A 25,451-nucleotide genomic window follows, 5' to 3' on the forward strand; every position below is an offset into this window, starting at 1 on the left:
CTCTGAGGAAGTGATGGCTGAGCCAGGACTTGAATTTCAGGAAGGATCTGGCCACACTGACATTTGAGGTCAGCATATTCCAGGCAGAAGGAACAGCAAAGCCAAGAAGAGAATGCAATTGTTGGAGCAACAGGAAGAAGGCTCATGATGCTTCGGTGTGGTGTACATGGGGAGGGTGGCGTGAGACGGCACTAGGACGAGTACCAGGGGGCCAGATGATGTAGTGCAGGAGCTTAGGATTTCTTCTCAGGACTACGTAAAGTCACTGGAACTTTTAATTGGGGGAAAGAGGAGATTCAATTTGCCTTAAAACACTAATGGCGGCTGTTCGATTGACAGTGAACAACACAGGAATAGGAGACGCAGCAGGAAGATTACTGAGGTCCTTGAAATCCAGCCAGAAGGACTGCTGGTCCACGGTGATGGCAACAGAGACAAAAGGTGGTGAACACATTGGTAATGCATGGTGAAGACAGAGATGGCAAGTTCTACCCAATATGCACATCACTCACATCAACAGCCCTCTACTCAGGGAGGAACTGGAGAACAGAATATTCCCTGGGCAACTCTGTCTTTCCCTGCTGCTGCTTTTCCAGCCCCATTAGACCTAATGATCTCCCATCCTTCACTTTTATTTAAATAAAGGAAGTGTCACACATAGGGAAAATGATCTGCAGAGAATACCATTAGCAATGGAACACGTAACAATTATTTCCTAAGATAATGTTGTTCAACAGCTACGCCCTTGAGAACTGGTGGTTGGCAACGGTCTGCTCTGAGTTCTAACGTGAAATGAAAGTCCGCGAAGGTCTCAGGTGGAAGCCTGACCCATGCACATCTCTTCCAGGGAAAAGAGAGCTCTCCCTGGAGGCCAGAAAACATTTACAGGAATAATTTACCGTCTCTGACACAGATCTGCCACTATCATCTCTACGGACCAAAAACACCAATTATGAGCCAAGATGTCAAAGAGCTTCTCTCAACCATCACTGTGGCTGCCTTTCTAATCCCTAATATCTCACCATAGCGTTGCCCAATAATTTGAGTTAATTTAACAGTCAGTGTCTAGCACTAAAGTGAAATTATATCTGTGAGTTGATTCAGCAGCCCAAAAAGGATTTTCATTTATTGGTCTGGGATTCTCCTATAGAGAGAAGGTTTTATGTGTGTGTGCATGGTATGTTAGGTGTATGTGCCTGTGCTTTTAACAATAAGGATTCAGAGTGGGAGATAGATATAGGAAGAAGACTATTAGAGCAATGATATCAAGAAAACTGATGATTCTGCATTTCTCTCTAGATTGCTAACATTGGTTTTCATCTTTTAAAAAGTATTAAAGTTGGCCGGGTGCAGTGGCTCACACCTGTAATCCCAACACTTTGGGATGCTGAGGTGGGTGGATCACGAGGTCAAGAGACCGAGACCATGCTGGCCAACATGGTGAAACCCTGTCTCTACTAAAAATACAGAAAAATTAGCTGGGTGTGGTGGCACATGCCTGTAGTCCCAGCTACTCAGGAGGCTGAGGCAGGAGAATCGCTAGAACCCGGGAGGTGGAGGTTGCAGTGAGTCAAGATCGTGCCACTGCACTCCAGCCTGGTGACAGAGCGAGATTCCATCTCAAAAAAAAAAAAAAAAAAAAAACAATTATTGAAGTTAGATTTATCTGAGCATCCTGATCCACAACACAGTTTCATGAATCCCAAATGGAATGAGGCTGAGATAGAGGAGATTAGTCCTAGGTTATCCTTGTACTCTCTTCAAAATCCAGTTTTCTTCTTTAGACTGAGCATTTTTACCTCCAAAAGTCAAGATGCTCCCTTTATCTGGAGAAATGTTGGCATGATTCAACATATATTTCAATCAAAAGCTGACTCGTTGACTAAAAATTCAAGTCCAGAGCCCCAGACACACCGAGAGGCCAAACCATCAGTTCAATAGCAGGATATTCCACTTGGCCAACCGTGGGGAGAGTTTCTGGCTATGCAACAGGCAGTGCTAATCAAGGGGCGGCGGGGCACACTTCTAAGCAGGCTTCATCACCATAAGCAGGGTGAGGAGAATTAGAAAAGGAATGATGGGAAGAAAGAAACACCATGAATAAAACATTAGAATATTATTCTAAACCATGAATCAAAAACTCAGGTCCAGCACACCAAATTCAGGCAAGGAGCGTGAAATTGACTTAAATGTCTCCATTTCTATTTGGTTTGGACAGTGCTGTGTTATCATAGCTTTGCTGTTGTTAATATTGCGTCAACACTTTCATTACAGGCCTCAACCTCCAGGACTTTGTAAGTGAACTACAAACCTTACAAACGGAATTTAATGTTCAAATCCAGGATACTGAGTCCATAGGAAAGCCAGAAGAAAGACAAAGTTACAGATGTTTTTGGTGATTTGAAATTATGCTAGAATTTGGGGCATCAAATTAAAATACTATTTGTCCCCTGGAAGGATTCCCAAATGTTGCTTGAAAATGAGAGATAATTAGGCTCTTTAGAAATGTTTCTGTTGATGCTGAATGTGGTTCAAGAACAAATATTTCAAGATTATTAGATGTGGGTACATTTGCATCATTCAGACAACTGAAGAATGTGTGTTTGGGTTCTGCTCACCTCAAAAGGTTGTTATTTTTCTATATACAATGCAGTATTTCCCTGATATTTAATTCCATGGATAGTTTCTAACTCCAGATAAAGAGAATGAAGAACCCATGGTATGGGTGAAGGCTGGCTTCTGGTCTTCATTCTTAACAAAGAGATGACTATTTCAGCACCCTTGGTGATGCCACAAAACCCTGCCTAGGCTGGCCAACCCCACCACATGTCACAGGGTGCTGAGAGCAGCACTAGTTTTGTGCAGAAAGGGCTCAGCTGTCACAGTTTCAACTCCGCAGGTGGGTCCCAGCCAAGGAAGTCTGAGAAAGAGCCAGGTGGCAAGAAGCCCACACTTACACCCACCGGGCTCAGGTTAGACATTTCTGTGTTCTATATTCAGCATCCCAACCACCAGCACATTGGAGTGACACACACACAGTAGGTGTTCAACAATGCTTTAGTTGTCCCCGGACACACACTCTCTTCCTAGAAATGGGGCAGGAATGTTAACAGGGAATTGACTGAGTTCCAAGTATCAGCTGGGTGTTTGTTTTATTTTTCCATTTTCCTAACTCACTATTTTCATGTGTAGTAAAGGAGAGTGTACTGATGTATGAAGGCTTTCAGCTGTATGTGCAAGGAGGTGAGCTTGTCTTGCCATCAGCTGTTCAATGTACCACCAGGGCTAAGATTTAGGAGGTTTTTCTGAAGCCCTTACACATACAACCCTTTCTCCCTACATTCCTCCTTTCCTGCAGTCAGTTGGTCCTAGATTTCACCATTATCTCTAATGGTCCAGTGCTGCTCAACAAAGGTTGGTCTGATTTCCTTAAAGGATGGCTTTTCTCACTCTGGTCCATGGCATGACTCTGGGATGATACAAATATCTTCAGAAAACCATCTTGGAAGGCCCACCACGTAAACCAGCAAGAACCCTTACCTTCAAACCAAAGAAAATACTAAATCCATGAAATCACTTAAGCCACCCTTCCAAAGAGAAGGAGATTCAAAATGTTTTATGCAGCAACCTATAAGAAACTCATTTTGTGGGATGTTTCACATTCCAGCCCATGGTTTATTCCCCCATATATCCCTGCCAGTAATATCAACCAGATGTGGCAAAGAAGTCTGTGCAGAATTGTAAAAATTACAAGCATATTCTGTAATTCCAAAGCATTGTAAAGTCACAGTTTGGTTTTCTTTCCTTCTTAAAAAAAATTTAAAAACAATTTCCAAGCTGGTAGAATGTACTTCTCAGTACAAGTATTGCCTGATCACTTTAGAAAACTCTTCTGCTGGTCCACAGGGCTGAAGAGACAAAAAACGTAAAACCCAACTCTGCCTTTGATAAATCGTAGGGAATTTAGAAAGGTCTACTTGCTAGCATGTATTTAGGTCTATAAATCTTTTTCTTTCAATGTTTCAAGTATTAATATCCTAGATCTCAGATAGGAGCATGTGCTCATATATACTCATAGGAGCATATAAGTTCAAAATACTGAACCATGAAAGCTTCATAAATTTACGATTGTTATCTCTCTCTCATTCAAGATGTGTTTTTGCATAGAAAGAGCACCATAAGGTAGGGGAAAAACTCACAGGGAGTAAGAGGGTGAGAAAGTCAGAGAGACCTGGCTTCACTTCTGGTGAGTGAGTGAAACTCAAGCCCAGTTTCATCATCAGTGTAGCAGACCTAAAAACACCTTTCCTGCAGGATTCTTGGGAGGACTGAAGGACCTGGCATCAACATAAGGTACCTAGCATACATTGGGTGCTCAAAAGATGTTTGGTTCCTTCCTTCAAAATATATAAAGTAACAGGGGCTGTATGAGATCGATGTTTCTTAAAGTATGCCCCTAAGTGACACATAACAAAATCACCTAGGGTGCCTATTTATAAAGTCAAATCCCCTGGTCCATTCCAAATCGAATGAACCAGACTTCCTGGATGTGTGGCCTGGGATACAGCATTTTAACCATCGTTTCAAGAGATTTGCTTCTATATGCTAAGTTTGAAACCAACCATAGGCTAGGTCCTTGCTCTGCTGTGGTCCTAGGCCAGCACCATCACTCGGGAATCTGTTAGAAATGCAGATCCTTAGGTCACACTCCAGACTCACACCATCAGAATTCATTTTAACAAGATCCTTAGGTGTTCAGATACATACTAAAGTTTCAGAAGCACAGGTCTAGATTGCTATTCCCAGCTCAAAAATTCTGTAACGCAGAATCTACAAGGCCATTTAAATGTTAACCTTGTTGTCAACTCTGTGGTAAGTCCACAGGCTTCTATGCTCAGCTGGACACATCCTATTGGAGGAGAGGGATGACACCTCCCAGACCTTCATCCCTGGTACTGGCTTCAGATACTACAGAGAGAATGACTCAGCACCCACCATAATCCATTCTCTGTCCACACACAGATTGAAGCAAAACCTGTCTTCAAAAGCATGACAAACCCTGGAATTGATGACATGTGCCATAAGACAAACACAAGGCTGGCCTCACTGCAGCATTCAGCGTTTGGGGGAACAGGGAGAAAAAACAGGAAATGGGGACTCAGTGTGCAAGGACATTTTCCATGAGCTTCGGGTAGTTGTGTCCCTGAAAAACATCACCCCACGTATGAGATGGTGAAGCTGGTCTTGCCATCTCTGGCCTCTGAAATCCGGGCCGGCACACAAGGGAGCAGGTCTCTGCATCCAGCTTCAGGCAGGCGGGCAGTCTCTGAAGACCCCACCAGCCTGATGGATTGGTTTTTCTGTTGTGCTATTATCATTTCACCACATCAGATAACAACTCCACTGGAAAATTGGGTAGTATGGTTTTTGTTTTCTCCACTGGTTTTTCACTTTTATAGCACTGTTTCACATCAATGCAGAGTTTTATAGGGACACATATTGCATGTAGTTATGTTTTAAAGTTTAGTGCTGAATTGGAAGACGAAGGTGGCTGCAAAGGGCTCTGTGAGTAGCAGAAAGCACTACCTAGAGGTGCACGGCTCCAGTCATTCAACAACTCGGAGCTCATTTAGGGTTTCATAGAGATAAAGGAGCTGGCATTCACTGAATTCGTAACTAGGCGCCTGGCACTTTAGTTACTAACTTCTCAGTAGTACAGTACAGGAATCATGGTTAGGAATGTGGGCTCTGGAGTCAGGCAAGCTTGAGTTTCAACTTTGGCTCAGCCAGTTACTGGCTCTGTGACCTTGAGCAAGCTGTCTAAATCTCTAGGCCTCTGTTTCGGTCTCTCTAAAATGGGGATAATATCATGTCTACCTCTGACATCTGAGAGGGAGTGAGAGAATATAGGTGAAACGCTTCGCAGAGCACCTGACCCCTAGCAAATACACCACACACATTTGGGAACTGATCAGGGCTGAATTGCCCCTGCCCCCCACCCCCGAAAGGCTTATGTGGAAGCCCTAATCCCAATACCTCAGAACATAACCATATTGGAGATTAGGTTGTTAAAGTGGTGATCAAGTTAAAATGAGGCCAGCAGGGTGGAGTCCTAATCCAACATAACTGGTGTCCTCATAAGAAGAGGAGACACCAGGGGTATGCTACCACAGAGGCACGACCACATGAGGCGGCAGCAGGGAAGGTGGCTATCTGCAAGCCAAGGAGAGGGGCGCCAGGAGGAACCCACCCAGCCAGCATCTTGATCTCGGACTTCTGTCCTCCAGAACTGTGAGAAAATACATTTCTGTAGTTTAAGCCACTCAGCATGTGGTATTGTGTGATGGTAGCTGAGCAAGCTATTGTAGGAACTATGATTAGCATTCCTATTGTATAGCTAACCAACACAAGACTGAAAACAGTGAGGTCACATGCCCAGGGTCACCAGAAGGGGGGATTCAAACCCAGGTCTGTCTGGTTCCCAAGTTTCTGATCCTTGCTTTAATATTGGACTGCCTCAAAGAAACATGAGATCATGGTTCTGAATGCAGCTTCCAATTTGTGTGGGCTTGGAGCATGTACACACGACACCTATGATAAAAGCAGAAAATGGTGAATATGAAGAGGCAGTGCGCACCAGCCGAGATAAAAGTTCAGAGGAGGACTCAGCCCTGGGAAGCAAATTCCCTGGAAGCTGGAGTCTAGCAGCCTTGAACTAGCAGGCTAGCAGGCGGGGTTTCACCATGTTGCCCAGGCTGAACTTTCTGGTGGGGAATCTGCTCTTCCATGATAACAATGCCAGTGACTCGGGGCTAAGTTGGTTGGCCACATTGCATATAGTTTTTGGGTGCCTGGGGATTAACTTTCCAAGTCACTTGCAACTCCACTGCCCAAGTGAATGATAGCAGGTTTAGCCTCAGTGGCATTTTTTTTTTTTTTTTTTAAGCTGTCAAATACCTCATAGAAGGGGATGGAGAATAGATAAGCCCTCCACCTGGCTGCAAGTACAACTGCTTATGCAGCTATGGGTTTTTTGTTTGTTTGTTTGTTTTTGAGACGGAGTCTCACTTTGTCACCAGGCTGGAGGGCAGTGGCGCGATCTCAGCTCACTGCAACCTCTGCCTCCTGGGTTCAAGTGATTCTCCTGCCTCAGCCTCCGAGTAGCTGGGACTACATGCGTGCGCCACCACGCCCTGTTAATTTTGTGATTTTAGTAGAGACAGGGTTTCACCATGTTGGCCAGGATAGTCTCTATCTCTTGACCTCATGATCCACCCACCTTGGCCTCCCAAAGTGCTGAGATTATAGGCGTGAGCCACCGCGCCCGGCGTGAGCCACCGTGCCCGGCGGCAGCAGTAAGTTTTAAATATGGAACAGACTATTTGAACCTGAATCTGGGATAGATGGGCCGAAAGGAGCCCCTTGGACTGCTCATCCTTATATGGCAAAGATAAACTTTTTTTTTTTTTTTTTTTTTTTGAGACAGAGTCTCAGTCTGCCACCCAGGCTGGAGTGCAGTGGCACAATCTCGGCTAAGTGCAAGCTCCACCTCCTGGGATCAAGCGACTGATCCTCACTTCAGCCTCCCGAATAGCTGGGATGACAGGCATGCACCACCATGCCCGGCTAATTTTTGAATTTTTAGTAGAGACAAGGTTTTGCCACATTGGCCAGGCTTGTCTCAAACTCCTGGCTTCAAGTGATTGGCCCTCCTCGGCCTCCCAAAGTGTTGGGATTACAGGCATGAGCCACCGCTCCTGACTGCAATGATAAATTCTTAAAAAAAAAAAGTTGTGAACCATGTGTCCCTCAGCCCCCACGAAAGCTCTCTAATCTGGTAAAACACAGAGGGTATATTTTGTTTGTTTGAGATGGGGTCTCACTCTGTTGCCCAAGCTGGAGTACAGTGGTGTGATCTCAGCTCACTGCAACCTCTGTCTCTAGGGCTCAAGCAATCCCTGCACCTCAGCCTCCCAAGTAGCTGGGACCACAGGTGCAGGCCACCATGCCTAGCTATATTTTCGTATTTTTGGTAGAAGCGGAGTTTCACCATGTTGCCCAGGCTGGTCTCGAACTCCTGAGCTCAGACAATCCAACTGCCTTGGCCTCCCAAACTGCTGGGATAACAGGCATGAGCCACTGCACACAGCCATGCAGGGGATTTTAATCACTGTTTGCATCTTGCCTTCTGCTCCTTCTAAAGAATTTCTGGCAATATTAACCAGTCAGCCTTTAAATAACTAGAAATCCTTCACTGTCTCTCCCATGGGTAGGTTAAAGAAAAACCTGGAAGGGGATGGCAAAGGGAGAAACTAATAGCCTATAGGCCATGCAAGATCATGCTCCATCCTGTCCTCGCTAGATGAAGCCCAGAGAGGCCAAGTAACATGCCCAGGGCCACACAGCTTACAGGTAGAAGAGCCAGCATGACGACCCAGGTCTTCCCACTCCAAGTGCAGTGCTCATCCAACCCGCCTCTAATTTGGAGACTGGACTCCTTCCCTAGGTGCTGCAATGTTTATACTACAGAGCCCAACGCCTCAGCGTATGCACTGCTCTCATCAGCTGGCCAGTCAAGGTCAGCCGTGACCATCTTCCATGCAGTATTTACTATGTGCTTTGTTCAATGCCAATTTTTTTCCCCCAGATAATTCCTATTTATCCTCACAACAACATGGAGAAGTCATTTCTACCATTGTCTATGTTACTGATGAAGAACCTGGGACAAGAGAGGTTAAGTAACTTGCCAAAGGTTTCGGGACACACAGTGGGCAGTCCCTTAACCCCTTCACTTGACTGCCTCCTCCTGTCCTCTGCTCTGGGTCAAGTGCTGCAGGAGCCTAGAAAGAACAGAAGCCCAGTCTCCACACTTGACCATGATCTATGTCAGGATGTCAGGGGGCAAATATTTACTGAGTGACCCAAGTATGGTAGAGACCTCACTGGGCATTTTGCAGACCACAGCAATATAAGTTCAGGGCACCTCCAAGATCTGGGATTTCTGGGATTCTATGGCTCATGCTCTGTGTGTTTGAACAGCATAAGAGGACAGATACCCCGCTAATACACACATGGGTCAGATGGTACTGGCTGTGAGGATGGGTACACGGAGGGTAGCCAGCAAAGTCCTAAGGGAAACCCTCGGATATATGACAGGTCCATCACCAATCCTTTTGAGCATAACTTCAGCTGCCCATGGTAGTTAGCATGGCAGTGTGGTATGCTAGAAAACATAAGGAATTGGCAGAGACCCAGATGTGTACCAAGTCCTAGTTCCATTGCATCCTAGTTATACAACTATGGGTAAGTTAGATACCCCTAAGCTTTAGAAATAGATTTAATAATGATTCTCTTTGCATGATCGTTGTGATGGTTAAGTCTAAGCAGTGAGGCAAAGTGCCCAGTACAGTATTGCTTCTTAGATAGATGGGATATATAATATATACATATATATATATGCAGTAATATGCAGTAATCTAAACTTTGAGCTTTAATTTCCTCACCTATAAAATGAGAGCATTGATTCAGGCTTAGGCAGGGAACTCCCAGTAGAGACAAATGCAGACTCTGGAGTCAGGTTACCCAAATGTGAATCCTGGTTCTGCCACTAAGTAGTTGTCTGATATTGTTCAAATTCTTTAACCTTTCCATACCTGTTTCACATGTATAGAACAATACTAACCATAGTGCCTATCCCACAGAGTTGTCAGGAGAATCAAATGAGTTAATAGACATGAAGTGCTCAGAACAGCACCTGGCACTCAACGTGTTTGCTAGTGCTATTACCTATCTGGAAGTGCTATTGTAAGGATCCAAAGTACTCAAAGCACAGGGAACTGCATATACAGTGGATGCTCAATACACTAGCAGACATCTGTTGTTTTCGCATTTCACATCCCTTCTTCTGTCTTCTGATAGCAGAATTACTCTTTACTGTGGGGAGCCCATTCTCTAAGCAAGTGGGATGAACACAGCTTGATCATCAGAGGACACCATCTCATTAGCAACATTGATTGGCTGGGACGTGGGCATATATGACCAAGCTAAGTAATCAGAGTCTACCCTCAGTTCTTTCCAACAGGAACATTGACCAAGTCCCTCTTCACCAGGATCTCTGAATTAGTGCATTTTGAGTCTTTTGCATTAGCTCACAAACAAGTCCATGGTTCCAAGGGAGTGAAGGAGCAAGATGAAGACCTAAGGACATCTGCAAGACCCTGGATCCAGCTGTTCCTGAAGCCATTCATAACTACTACTGCTCTTCTCAGCTATGTGAATCAATATATTGCCTCTCTGGGCTAAACTAACTTCTGTCACTTGCTAGTGAGTGGTGTTATAGTCACAGCATAGGTTCTCATAAATATTATTTCCCTTTTCATTACTATTCAAAGCCTGTTTTTATTACATGACTATAGACTTTCCAAGAGATATTCTTTGGATAAATACAAAATATTAAGTAGTTTTGCCTGTACGACAAATTAAAAAAGTAGTATCAAGAATTGTTTATCCCACATGGCATACTCTGGCATAGCCAGCCACATAGAACCCACATTTAGCATGAAAAATGCCTCACTGTGTCTATTGAGATGCAGTGCTCTTTTAAAACAGAGCCAGTGGCATATGTATACACACTCATGATTGCACAGTTATTGATTTCTAATTTGTACCCTGCTTACTTCCAAAAAGGCTCTGGAGTGGCTGACAAAATAAGACAAAGACACAGAGGGCCATTAAGGAAAATCAAAGATCAAGCCCAGAGAGAAAAAGGGATTGCTGATTATAGCCCAAACTTGGGTTAATATAGCTGCTTCAATAAAAAAAAAAAAAAAAAAAATTATATTTAGCTCTCAGCTTTTTGGCAGCCATTCAAAGTGTGTCATAATAGGGCACATAGAGAACTGGACATCCTTCATGTCTACAGCTCAGCACCCAGAACAGAGGCCATGCTGGAACAGACACGCAGGGAAAACCTTACTGAATGAGTGAGTGAACGAATAAATGAATGAACAGTGGATAAAAGAATCAAAGCTCGCCAAGGGCGCTGTTTCTATCCTTAGGCCTATATCATTCATTTATTCATCTACCCAGTCAACCATCACTGACTGAGAGCCTATAAGTGCCAAACTACACCCGGACAGGGACCCAGCAAGAGACGGATACCAAAATGAGCCAAATGTCATCCCTGCCTTCCCAGCTGCAGCTCTCTGACTTGACGCAAAAGCTCAGCGTAATTGACCTCAATGCTTATCACAACTCCTAGTCTCTTCATGCCTCCCAGAGAAAGGAGATCAGAAACTGAGGTGGTAAAGACGGGAACTGTAGGAGTAATAAGAGTTGCCTTGGTGCTTACACTTATACAGCAATTTAAAAAAAAACATGCACACCATATGATCTCACTGGATACTTACAGTTCCTCTACAAGGTAGGTAAAAGGGAGGAGAGGGTATCTCCCTTTACTGATGAAGATATTTAGATACCAAAGGAAAAGTGACTCTGTCAAGCTCTCTCAGGACATGGCAGAGGACATAACTCATAGGTTCCTCATGCCCACGTCCCTGGCTCCCAGAATCTCAGAGACCCGTTATCACCACTTGAACTTCCTACTTTGCCTGGATCAAGACCAGCTCTGCAAAAAATGGCCATCACCTGATAGCCATGGGAAGGTTTCTGTGAGCAAGAACCAGCCCACCTGAAAACCTGCAGCGGCTGGGATGCTCAGACCCCACCCACATAAAGTCGTCCAGCATTCCAGCCTCACAGGTACCTTCCCTTTGCCTTTAAACTGATGCTCATTTCTCAGATGAATAGTGTATACTCTGCTGCAGTACTTAGTTAAGAGCAGGTTGAAAGGTGCAATGCAGTACTGGGTGGAGAGATGGTGATTATGTGAGCATCTAAGGGCAGAGCTATACAAGGCAGGGGATGTTACAAACCAGGGTGGTGTCTGGTATGCCTATTTGGCATAGCTTATCCAGCTCTTCTGGACCCGCTGGGCTGCTGAACAACATTTCCTCTGCCCCCATGCCCATCCAGGCAGACCCAGACTGGAAGAGTAAAAAGGAGGGTATAGCCTTTCCTACATTTAGCAAAGTCAGCTAGGGCGACTGAGCCAGAGAAAAGGGGCACACAGCAAGAGGAGACCCGACAAAGTTCAGAAGGCAAGCAAGACCACTGCATGACTGGAATACCAGACAACCCTGGCCTGTTCTTGTTCCAGCAAAGTGCCCTTTTAAAATAAATTTATGTATATAGTCTCTGTGTGTGTGGCTGTGTGTATAGACATATATAAATATATATTCCTAATTCAGAACTCCTTCGTAAGTGCACACACTGACATGTGTTTCGTGTTTCCCAATTTATCCCAGAGCCTGTATGCAGTGTTTGGCTGCACAAGTAGGCATTAAATGCAACCATTGGGAATCAGAATGGTGGCCACAATGTTGGAGCCTCCCTGCAATGTTAGAGTCTTCCCAGCCAGGCTGTAAATCTTGCTACCTGACTGCAAAGCCATCCAGGACTGTGTCGCTTCATTCAGAAAGGTGAGCCTTGGGCAATCCAGTACACCCCATGAACTGAGTCACTACCAGCATGATTTTGGGTTCACTGTCAATAATTTAATTAGCACTTGCCTGACGTCTGCAATACATGAATCACAGTCTCCACTGTCACCTGCAACTCCAGCTCCTGGGCTTCCAAACTCTCCCACCAAATAACAGAGGTATCTCCAACTCTCCCCTCTCCTCATTTTACCCTGGACCACTGAAAAGGATAAAGCAAAATTCAACATGCTTCTTCCTTTTCCCACAAAATCATAAACCCCCAGACCCAGGGTTCCTCGACTGGCAGCGCTAGGAAGTGGGAAAAAGGAAAAGGCAGGAGCTACTCCAACCAGCAAGGTGATAAGGTTGCCGTGTTTGGTCCAAACTGTTGCCTTCTGAGACCACTGGCAGTCTCGCGTGAATAAATCTATCTCAAACCCCACCTCAGGGAATTTCCCTGAAAGTAAGTTCAGACCCACAGTAAATGGAAAAATCTCCTCCTTCTTTGCAAGGCCATTGATCGACTACCACACATCACTAGTCCTCACTGATCACACAAGCCGCCGATGTCTGAGAGAAGGAGCAAGAAGTCAGGCCTGGAAGTGTTTGGGGGTGGACGTCAGGTCAAAGCCCTGCTCCAAGTCTCTATGTCAGGGCCTAACTGCCAAGCTCCACACGGCACGGCGCTCCACAAACCACATCCTCCGCGTCACCAAAGCCAGGCAAGGCACAAGGTAGAGAACACAAGGCAACTCTACTCACAGTCTGGTGAGCTTCGGTGTGCTCTGGAAAAGCAATTCTGGAAGGACTTGGAGCTTATTCTTGTTCAGGCGCCTAAAGAGGAAAGAGAATGGAAGGATGTCAAGGGGACATTAAACCAGATCAAATGTATTCAGATACCACTTTAATCAATCAGTCAATCAATCAGTAGGCATTAAGAGACTCTCTACATCTTTCAGTATGGGCTGCTCAACACATGTAAGGTATAGTCCCTGTCGGTGGGGCTTAGAGTCAGACTGGGAACGCAAAGCAAAGGTCAGTCAAAAGTAAAAACACAGCACACGCACTGTGCTGCCACACCTCCATCAGCTGTGATCTTGGACAGACATCACTAATGGATCACAATATTCCTTCCCATGGACCAGACAAGACTTTTGAACTTTTCTCGCCATGAGCTCCATGTAGCTATTGCTGAGTGATGGAAATAGCATGTGAAATATGCCCCTAAAAACATAAAGGGGCCAGGCACGGTGGCTCACGCCTGTAATCCCAGCACTTTGAGAGGCTGAGGCAGGCAGATCATGAGGTCAAGAGTTCAAGACCTTCTTGGGCAACATGGTGAAACCCCATTTCTAATAAAAATACAAAAAATTAGCTGGGCATGGTGGTGCATGCCTGTAGTCCCAGCTACTTGGGAGGTTGAGGCAGGAGAATTGCTTGAACCCAGGAAGTTGCAGTGAGCTGAGATCGTGCCACTGCACTCCAGCCTGGTGACTGAGCAAGACTGTGTCCAAAAAAAAAAAAAAAAAGAAAGAAAGAAAGAAAGAAAAAGAAGAAAAAGAAACCATAAATGAAATATCAGAGGAAATATTCAGGATCCTAAACGGTGATCATGGGAGCAGATAGCAGTTGCTTTAGGAATAGAGAAGAGGGCATGGCAGATCCCCTTGGATTGAGGAACAAAATGGAATTCTGGCCATCTTGGCTCTGTGGACCAGAGTAGGGTTCCACTGTGAGTTTTGTGGGTCCTTGGCAATTTTGCCTTTGTGGGCTGCTTTCTCCATCAAAAAAATTTTTCATATTATATTTTATAACTATGTTGGTATAAATGCAAATATATTAACATTACATAACATTTCTACCCAAAAGTTCATTTTTGTCTTCCAATATTAGAAGAAATTAAAACATTTTCATGAGCCCCTAACAGTATTATAGATCCTTATCACCGTCTCCACTGGGACTCATGGAGAAGTACGCGCTGGGTCAGGAACCAAGGTCTGGGCATGAGGTGGGCCAGTAGGGATGGCTCACATTGGATGTTGGCCAACAGAGCCAATCAGTCTCTCTTAAGCATGGTCAATGCTAAACACCCACAGAAAGGCCACCTGAGTTTTTAAGTGACACAGAGTCACCATTATGATCTCCATGAAGGCTGCTTTCTTGGGAGCATTAGGCCAAGAGAGAGGCCCTGTTGCATGCTAGCCCCATGCCCTTCTGCCCTAGTGAGGTGACACAGCCTAGCAAGGGAAATGGGAAGCCACCTAAACCATGGTTAAAGCATACACCCCACAGTCTCCAGAATTCTTCAGAGCCAAAGAGCAGTTCATAGCCTGATGAATTTTTCTACTTAGAGTGAATTGAGTGTGTCCTATTTATTACATGGTATAACTATATGATCCCCATCTGAGAGCTAAGCAAACTAAGGAATAGAAAAGGTGAGCTTCTCCCTAGCTCCTGGCCCCCTTCCCCTGCCACCAAGCAAACATGCTTCCCTATTTGGGATTTTGCTCCCATTTCCCACCCCCCTTTTCTTCCTAGGTCTATGGACAACAACTTTAGAGGGATGAGTGACTAGAAGGAGGCCAAGCAGGACAAAGCATGGGAGAGAGAAGCATTGAAGACTTCACATAATAAGCTCACTGTCAAGAGGGTGCTACTCAGTCTGATAGCCATGCAGCGAGTGGGTAAGCATTGGGCAGGGATGCCATTTACGAGACTCCTGATTAGGAGGAGGCAAGGAGGAAAGGTTGGAAAGTTGGATAAGATAAGCTCTAATTCCCTGGCCACCTCTGGGGCAGCCTGACTCTTGTTTTGTTTTGCTTGAGACGGAGTCTCACTCTGTTGCCCAGGCTGGAGTGCAATGGTGCAATCTCGGCTCACTGCAACCTCCACCTCCCAGGTTCAAGTGATTCCCCTACCTCCGCCTCCCCAGTAGCTGAGATCACAGGCACGCACCACCACGCATGGCTAATTTTTGTATTTTTAGTAGAGATGGGTTTCACCATGTTGGCCAGACTGTTCTCAAACTTCTGACCACAAGTGATCTGCCCGCCTCAGCCTCCCAAAGTGCTGGAATTACAGGAGTGAGCCACCGTACCCGGCTGAGGGAAGCCTGACTCCTAGCCCAGTGCTTTCTCTTTATTTTTAAAAAATTGCTGTAAAATCACATATCATGAGATTTATCTTCTTAGCAATAAAAAAACTGTACACTAAAAGTGTAGTTAGTTCAGTAGTGTTGAGTATATTTACATCATTGAGCAACTAATCTCCAGAACTTTTTCATCTTGCAAAACTGAAACTCTGTCCCTGTTGAACAACAACTCCCTGTCTCTCCTTCTCCCAGCCCCTGGCAACCACCGTTCCACTATCTGTCTCTGATTTTGCCTGGTGCTCTTCGACCACTGCCAGTATCTGCTTTTTGTGTGTTCCTGTCACTAAAGTAGAAAAAAAAAAAGTGGGGAACTCTGGGAAGAGCAGGATGAGGCAGTATCTATTTTTATGTTTCAAGTAGTTCCCATGTTCTCAGTGATAACAGGTGGAAGCCATTGGAACTGGAGAAGGCTTGATGTGATGTCTTTGGGATTCACTGGGGCTGGGCACAGGTCTGGCTATATTGTGCTCTTGTGAGATCTGAGGCAAGCTATCTAGCCCTTTGGACCTCAGTTTTGGATCTGCAAAATGGGTTACGGTGAGTCTTAAATGACACAGTGTCTATGCAAGTGTTCAGCACTTCAATAAGAGCATGGCAACAGTGATGATAATGGTGCTGACTGAGTTCTACATGCATGTCAAACGCCATGTCACGCGCTACACAGGCAGTATCTCAACTGCAGCAGTGCTCACGGTAGGTGTCATTATTAATCCTGTCTCATACAGAACGAACCTGAAGCCTGGGGAGGTCAAGCCATCCCCAAGGCCACAGTGTCAGGAAGTGGTAGTGGCAGGATTTGCACCCAGTCGGTCAGACTCCAGAGCTCTAGTTCTGAACCACCATGTTACTCGAAGCCTTTCAATAAATAACAGCTCCCTATCCCTTTCCCTTTCTTAATTGTTCTGTTTCTTTTCATCCACAGTTGCCACTTCCTGCAACCCATCCAAGGCAATGAACCGCTCTGTGTACACGGGCCTCTCTGAGAAGGAACTCTCTTGGAGGTCCCCAAGGCAGGAACTGGGTCTCTATGTGGGTCTGTCTGGACCCACCCTCTATTGTCACAGCTGTACAAGCCTTATAAGAGTTACATTCAGAGAACCAACACTCCAGTCTAGGCAAAAATCCTAAAACCCAGCCTGCCGCTGTCTGCAGTGAGTAGGGTGTTCAGTTTGCCGAAAACCCTAAACCAGAGTTGAAGCTAAAAATAAAACCAACTTGGCTCCAAGGCTCCTGGAAGGAAAGGAATCATTTTGTTTTTTGCCGGTATTTGTGGCTGGACAAAAATAAAATACAACCAAATTTAGTCAATTGTGCGCTGCCCACTGCTTCATAAACCCTGAATGAGGATTCTGGGGCAGATGGGTGGGGCTCTGCTCCCAAAAGCCTTGGGGCCGTTCCACTTGAGCTTGGGCAGGTCGCCTCCTGGTTCTCAATATCAGAAGGAGCTAGATACTGTATTTCCAGGTAACTCCAGGATCTATTCCTATTTACTGAGTGAACAGCCTGGCCTGGAAAGTCTTCCTTGAAAAGGTGATGAAGGCTCCAAGCTGTATAAGGTACACTTCCCATGTGGCCGCTATGAAAGCAGCCCCTGAACAGGAAAATGAACAGAATGAGATGTGCTGTTCTCCTGATAAACAGGTAAGTGCCGGGTGCAGACAGTGGCTATTGGCCACGGTGCACTCATGCCATCTGCTGTTCTGTTATTCTGGGCCCAGAGGTGGAGATCTCCTGCCATAGTTCAAGCTGGAAGTAAATCCACGATTACTGAATGGAGAACAGGACTGAATGCGACTCATATGAGGACAGAACTGAAAAAGTCAGCAAACGAGATGTGGGCCAGGGCAATGACAGGATAAGGCCTTCCTAGGTATTCCCTCTCCCGCTCAGATCAAAACTCCTTCTCAGCCTTCCTAATGCAACAATGGGGAGCACAAAGGTAAAAAAACCAACTGGCTGCTGAGTTGCAAAGTCACACTGATTTTTCAGCCAGAACTGAGAAGCACCAAGAAATAGGCCCTTGTCTTTGTGGAACCACTAAAGGCCTTTCTGGATGTACCTGGGTGTAAGATATAATTAGAAATTTTTGCCACTTCATTGAATTCATCCATGTATCCATTCAACCATTCATCCATCCAACTGTTCATTTATCTGTACATCCAACCACCATCCATCTATCCATCAACCCATCTACCCAAGCATTCACTCACTCATCCATCCAACCACCATTTACCCATCCATCCATTCTTTAATTTCTCCAGTCACTTTTTTCAATATGAACATACAAAAATGAATAAGATACAGTCCCTTCTTTTAAAAATGTCATATGCTTACTGTAGAACACAGATCTGAAAACAAAAAATTGCCATGATCTTGAAAGCAAAGGTGTTGTGTGAACACAGAGAAGCAGCAGCTAACCCAGTCCTTGTTAAAAGAAGACTTCCTAAGGAAGATGGTTTTGAGTTTAGTTTTAAAGGATGACTAGGACTCCTTAAGGAGACAGGGATGGAGAGTTCTAGACTGAGAGAGCAGTACATGCTCTGTACTCCATGGAGGGCCAGGAGACAGAGGAGCATTTGGGAAGCAGGCTGGCATTGCTGGAACGCAGAGGTGACCTGCCAACACAAGTGATGAAGGTGTACAACTAGGCAGCAGTCATACCACAAGGGGCCTTTTTATCCATAATAAAGAATTTGGGCTTGGCTTTTTACAGACAGTAAGAGGGAGACAGAGAAAGGGTTTGAGCAAGGGAGTGATACTCTGGTTTGAATTTTACAAAAGTTCTCCTAGCCAGGCACGGTGGCTCACGCCTGTAATCCCAGCACTTTGGGAGGCCAAGGCGGGCAGATCACAAGGTCAGAAGCTTGAGGCCAGCCTGTCCAACATGGTGAAACCCGATCTCTACTAAAAATATGAAAATTAGGTGGGCATGGTGGTGCACATCTGTAATCCCAGCTACTCGGGAGGCTGAGGCAGGAGAATCACTTGAACCTGGGAGGCAGAGGTTGTGGTGAGCTGAGATCACGCCATTGTACTCCAGCCTGGTGACGGAGCAAGATTCCGACTCAAAAAAAAAAAAAAAAAAAAAAAATATATATATATATATATATATATATATATATATATATATACACACACACACACACACATACACACACACACACACACACACACACATCTCCTGAGTAGCAGTAAGCCCGGTTTGGAAGAGGGTGAAATCAGAAGCAGGAAAACCAGTTCACAGGGTTCTTGGGTAACCAGTGTCTCTGTGTGAAGACTTGGTTAAGGATAACAGTGTGGCTGAAGTGTAGGAGAGAGGGGTGAGTACAATCGACTGGGTTTTGTGACAGGATGTACGTGAGGACTGAGGGAGTTACAGGAGTGCGAGTATGAAAAGTGGCTCCAGGTTGAGTAACTGATCAGTCAAATTACCAATCCCTAATGAAAGGAACAGAGAAGGGAGGAACACCATGCGGAAGGTGTGTGTTTAGATTCAGGATTTCTGAACACTGAAATCTCTCAAATATGTTTTGACAACTAATCGCAGCAGCTAGTAATAACACTAAAACCATGAGCTAGGCATTGTACTGAGCACTTTACATGCACTACCTCATTTAATCTCCATGGAAACACTCAGAGGGCCAGCGCTCTTCGCATCCCTATATTTAGGAAATACCGGCCTAAGACGGTTAAGAACTTGCCCAAAGTCAAGCTTGACCAATGTGATAGTTGGTGGGACTTGAACCCAGGTGCCTGCTGCTAAGCCTGTGCTCTTACCTACTATGTGTAGTGAGAATTCTTAATTTAGCCCTTCATTATAAACTGTCTTATCACCTACGTTTCAAAGGTTAAAACTGGGAAATACAACTAAAAATTCCTTTGTGTCCCAACAGTAGCCAACACAGCATCAGGCACACAAAGAACCTTCCAGAAGGGCCTGCTGAATTTCGTGAATAAGCCAAAAGGTAGGAAAGGCCAGCTAGGGGAGCCTGATTAATCAATAACCCTGGTGAGCTGGGAAGTCACACTGTGTGGGGGTAAACAGGGCTCCCAGAGTGCCTGCCTGAGTCTGTCTTCGTCCTTCAGAAACTTTACTTAGAGACTCGGCTTTCAGAGGTATCAACCTCACTGACAAGCAAAGCGAGCAGGGGGACGGCTCACTACTTCCCCTCCTTCAGGAAAGGGAAGGGGTGAGGGGCCACCAGGGCCTGGGCATGGCCCACTGCATATAAGTCCCCTTCTTTCCTCAGGGAGGTGTGGGATCTCAGCTGCCCAATCAGGCCTGAGGGAGAAAGAAAGTCAAAGTATGCTAATCCCTACAGGTCACCAGGGCTGCTTGCTTTAGTAATGAACTCAATTGTTTCCCCTTCCCCAGGCAGCTTCTTAGGCAGCCTGAATTCTTTCTCAGTCTATTGGTACTTTCAGAAACACTCACATGTCTCAACAACAAGAACCCAAGCAGTTTTGTTATCTAGAGCAGAAGCTCCATGCCACTCCCAGTGGAAAGAGGGAGAGGGACAATGCTTCCTGCCAGCTGCTGATCCAGGCCAGCAAGCCCCAGGGATGATGGGTACAGGCTCCGGGCAAGGGCAGAACCAAACTTTGCAGGCCTCAAACATCAGTTCAGAGATGACATCATCAACTATGAAGATGTACAGATGTCAGTATAAATCACGGGCAAAAAACTTGAACTCTGGAGAGTCAAAAGAGCAGAGATCCTTGATGCGGGGCTGTTCCAACTTGTTGTTTGCTGTAGTCACTGAAGGCCTCTTACTTGCTTGGTTTCCTCACCTGTCTAATAGCCAGTTTGGACTTTTTTTCCTGCTATGCGAATTTTCATAATGCAAACTGGGTCTAATCTGAGCAATTCAATAAGGAAGCTAATTTGTGATGGTTGTTGGTTTATACAGTGTCATGATCAGGAATGGCCCCCACATGTGAGGCAGGAAAGCCTAATGCCTTACAGACTCAATACCCATGGCCATTTTAGTTGAATGATGCTATTCTTTACTTTTGTGGCTTCCCTTTTTTGGAGGGACAAGCAGCTTCATTGAGATATAATAGAGCTTCCTTACAGTAAGTGTGGACCAACCCACAATTTATTTTGATGGCTTAGCTGCGAGTTGACCTGAGATTTGTCTTCCATGGTATTCAGTATTTGCTCAATGACATTTAGACTAGCTTACGCTAATTTTGAAAATATTATTTTTTAGTTTGTAAGTTGTGAAAGTCCTAATAGCAATTAAAAACCCCTTTAATTTTGACATTTCTGTAGGATAAATAATTTTGTGGTCATATTCTAAAATTCTGATCCCTAAGCAGTTTTTTTTTTTCCTCATTGAAGTTGTTTGCAAAAACCCTTTTAAAAAATAACCTAAAGATTATTTTAGGAACACAATTATTATGCAATAGCAAAACATGTACCTCATGGGATATCTGAGAGGGCTGAATGGTTTAACATCTGTAAAGGGCTTTGCAATGTTTCTCAAGGGCTCAATAAGTGGTAGCTGTTACAGCTACTGTTATTATCATTATAATCATCCCTAGATGTCCCAAGAGGTTGGAAATTCAGGAGATTTATTTCTCCTTCATAGATGACTGTATTGGTCAGCAAGGCAATAACAAACGAACTCCAAAATCTCAGTGGGTTAACACAATAAACACTTATTCCACACTCACGTAAAGGGCTTGTTCCATGTGGTATGATACCTTAGAGAAAATGTGGCCTCCAAAGCTGCTGTGCCAGGGGAAGAGAAGAAAGGAGGAAGTACATCAGCTCTTAACTCTCTTGACCCAGCAGTGACTCATACTGCTTCTCACATGATTGGCCAGAACTAGTCACATGGCACAAACCTAGCTGCAAAGGAAGCTGGGAAATCTACAGGAACACTTGGATATTTGGTTGAGGACTATCTTAACAACCAGTATGCCTTAAGCATCAAAACAGCAAAGATGTCTTTATCAGCCAGGCACAGTGGCTCATGCCTACAGTCCTAGCACTTTGGGAGGCCAAAGCGGGAGGATTGCTTGGGTCCAGAAGTTTGAGACTAGCCTGGGAGATATAGTGAAACCTCTCTACAAAAAATCCAAAAAATTTGCTGAGCATGGTGCCACACACCTATAATCTCAGCTACTCAGGAGGCTGGGTGGGAGGATTGCTTAAGCCTGGGAGGTGGAGGTTGCAGTGAGCCAAGATCATGCCATTGCACTCTAGCCTATGCAACAGAGCAAGATCCTGTCTCAAAAATAGATAAATAAAATAAAATAAATCAAAAAATCTTTGTCCTTGTCCATCTATCCATCCTTCCTTCCTTTTTTATGTTCACATAGGGCACTTACCACTATGAGCTAAGTGTTGTGTTAGGTGTTTTATCTGTATTATCTCACTTCATCCTTAAAGCAACTCTTGAAGCAGACACTGTTATGGTCATTAAGATAAGGAAACTGAGGTACAGCAAGGTTATGTAGCTTTTCCAAAATCACACAGCCCAAACTTAAGGCTTGAACAGAGGTCTCTTGGACGCTAAAACCTGTGATTTTAACCCCCTTGCCATTCTGCTTCTCTAACTTTTTGGAGCTTGGTCAACAAAAGGCTGCCCAATAATCCCAGGAGGGAGGATAGAAACAAGGAATATTTGCTGGCCCTGCCTCTCTGGTTTCAGAAGAAGGCTGTGAGAGTCTCAGGAAATCTCTGCCCTATTTATGTGGTTCTAGAGAACTCTGGGGGCTTGGTCAGGATCACATCCTATTGAGATCCACCTCAGGACTCCGTATGAAAAGAAAACAAGCACAAAGCCCCCCCCCCCGCAACCCCCAAAACACACATACCAAACAACCTCTTTTGACCCTTCCTGTACCTCACATTGGATTACTTTTTCTCCAACGACATGACTGTTAGGGAAATGTAGGGTACATAATGGTCTGAGCCTGCCTTGCCTCTGACCCCTGCCCTGGCTACTTCCACATGCCCCTGATGCCCAAATGCCCCTGCATCCAGAAGACCTTGATTTCAGGAGAAAAGAAGGGGGTGAGGGAGAAGATGGACAAGAGTCCTGTCTACGCAGCGGTGGAAAATCACTGGCTCTGCAGAGAGTGGGCCAAAAGGCACTGTGAGTCCTCTAGTTCCAGGATGGCTGACCCACAGGCCTAAGTAATTTTTGCCTAGAACAATGCAGGGGAACCCCAGAGGCCGTAGCCAACATGTTGCTTTATACAGGACTAAAGTCAAGGGCATGGGTCTCTGGGGATCCCCAGAAGATTGTACATGGGTATATATTAGTACACTGAGGGCTCAGACTCCAAGAAAACATATCTAGGGTGGAAGAAAGCACACATTTATGCATGCATGTGAATGTGCACACACACACACACAGAGCAGATAAAAATATACATGCAACGTAATAGTCATTTATAACTTCAGAGCTGGCCAGACCCATTTCAGGCAGTCAGACCACTTGGCAATCACCAAAGCTCCATCCCTATAGTGACCTCTTCCCCACGACATCTCATAATGGGGCCAACAAGGCAGACAACTCCCCAGATTCAAGAATCACTCCTGGATCTCTTTTGAGATTTTCTACTCTTGCAGCTTTCCCCGGATCAGAGTTGTTGCACATGCTCTTCCCTTCTCTGGGAATGCTCTTTACCCTGCTACCAGGATAACAGCCGCAGAGGTGTTAAGAAGTAGTCAAATTCTATAAATAATTTGAGAGTAGAGCAGACAGGATTTGCTGATGGATTGGAGGCAAGGCAAGAGAGAGAAGGAGAGTCAAGGATGAGGCTGATATTTTGGCCTGTGCATCTAAAACTTTGGAACTACTGTTACCCGAGATGGGGAAGACTGTGGGTAGAGCAGGGGGTGGGGGGCAGATTTGGATATGTTAAATTTGACATGCCTACAAATATTCCCAATTATAGATGCCCAACAGATGATGGGATATACAAATATGGGGCACTCAGGGATAAGACCAAGATAGAGAGATGTAGGTGGTAATTTAAAGTCATGAACCTGGATGTGGTTACCATGGGAGATGAAGATAAGGCAAGAGGAGTGTGGACTGAGTTCTGGGCTACACCATCCAGAGCGAGGAGGAAACAGCTCCCAGTGTGGTGGGGGAGAAGCAAGAGAGAGCAGAGTTGTGAAGGTCAAGTGAAGGGAGAGTTTCAAGGAAGGAGGGGAGTAGGGAGGGAGGGAGGAATTGGTTAGCCAACTTCTGCTGAGACACAGAGAAAGATGAGGATAACATTGGGTTTAGCAATGAAGAGCCCACTGGTGACCCTGCAAAGAGCTGCTTGGTCCAAAGATGGGCATGACTTATTAGCAGGAGTGGTTCAAAAAAGAATGGGGGAAAAGAAAAAGGAACAATGATGTTGAGACATCTAAAATAAAGGAGAGAGAAAATGGGTTGATAGCTAGGAGAGAATGTGGTCAAGTGGGGGTTTATCATTTATTTAAGATGAAGGAAATTGTGACATGCTTCTGTGCTGATGAGAATGACACAGAAGAGAGGCACATTGATGATTTAGGGGAGGTAGGAGAAAAATGTTAGCGTGAAGCTCCTGAACAGGCAACAGAGGTAATTCCAGTGTACAGGGATGGCAGTGGCCTTTGGCAGGGTCAGAGACGGGTCACCTCTGGCAACAGCAGGAAGGCAGAAGTCAGGGGACAGGGGGTGGCAGATGTGGTGGTGGGTATCTGTGGAAGGTCTCTTCCGATCACTTCTGTTTCCTCAGTGAAAAACAAAGCCAGATTCTCAGTAGAGGCCAGGGAGAGAGGAGGAGAGGTGTGATGACTGAGAAGGAAAGGTGAGACATCGCTGTTTAGGAAAGGCTGGAAGGTTACCAGGCAGCAGCCAATGCCCATTTGAGGTTAGTGATCATGACCTGTGAGTGAGATTCGTCCACAGAAGCATGTGTTTTTCTTCAGCAACATTCAAGTCCCCTGGGTGAGAGGGTGCAAACAATAGAAGACTGAATTCAGCCAAGGTTAGGGTGTTTCCAGGCAACTATGATGAAGGAAGAGAGGGGCTCAGGAGTTGAGGGAATGTGCTTAGAGTAATTATGAAAATGAGCCATGAAATCTATGCTGAGTAATGAGGGAGGGGGCCTCATTAAGCGGGTAAGGGATGGTGACAAGTGACAAAATCTATGAATTATATGCCTCTGCAGGGTCTAAGAACTCTTGGACAGGGCATGGGGCTGGGGCTTACTTAGGAAGGCCGTACTATATAATTCTAGCTCTACCCTAGAGCTATGCAACTTCATGTAAACCACAGCCCTGGTTTCCTCCATCAACAGGATCAGTGGGTTGGATGAGATGAGTCCTAAGATGACCTATTCTATTCTCCTTATTCTGAGAGCTGGATAGAATATTTGAATTTTAAGTCCCGTTCTTAATGTACTGCACAGCTTTAGGATTTAATATCCCTATGCCTTGGTTTCTTTACATCAAAATGGGCAAAATGATACCTACCAGAATATCCATTCAAATGTGTAGTGCCATGAGAAGAAAGATTTTTATCTGTTTTGTTCACTGCCACTTGAGCCTGGCAACTAGTAGGTGCTCAATAAATATTTATTGGTTAGTTGGTTGGTTCATTGGTTGGTTGAATGACTAAATGAGTGAATATCTACTCCACTTATCTCACAGAATTAGAGGAACAGATGAGCCAAAGAAGGCAAACTTTGTGAAGAACTGAAAGTGCTATGAGTTGTCTGCTGCTGCCCAAGACCTCTGTGCTGGCTTTCACTTCAGCTGTTAA

The 25,451-nt window shown here is 45.0% G+C and overlaps 1 protein-coding gene across 1 annotated transcript in view; it reads right to left on the reverse strand.

Moving 5' to 3' along the window:
- Positions 1 to 25,451, reverse strand: part of SLIT3 (slit guidance ligand 3) — a 641,372-nt gene that overhangs the window by 520,535 nt on the left and 95,386 nt on the right. The window contains exon 4 of the mRNA XM_015141360.3: positions 13,302 to 13,373. Coding sequence (XP_014996846.3) covers positions 13,302 to 13,373 — 72 coding nt within the window. The remainder of the gene's footprint in view (positions 1 to 13,301; positions 13,374 to 25,451) is intronic.

The sequence above is a fragment of the Macaca mulatta genome, chromosome 6 (genome assembly GCF_049350105.2).
Source record: "Macaca mulatta isolate MMU2019108-1 chromosome 6, T2T-MMU8v2.0, whole genome shotgun sequence".
Classification (NCBI taxonomy): Eukaryota; Metazoa; Chordata; class Mammalia; order Primates; family Cercopithecidae; genus Macaca; species Macaca mulatta.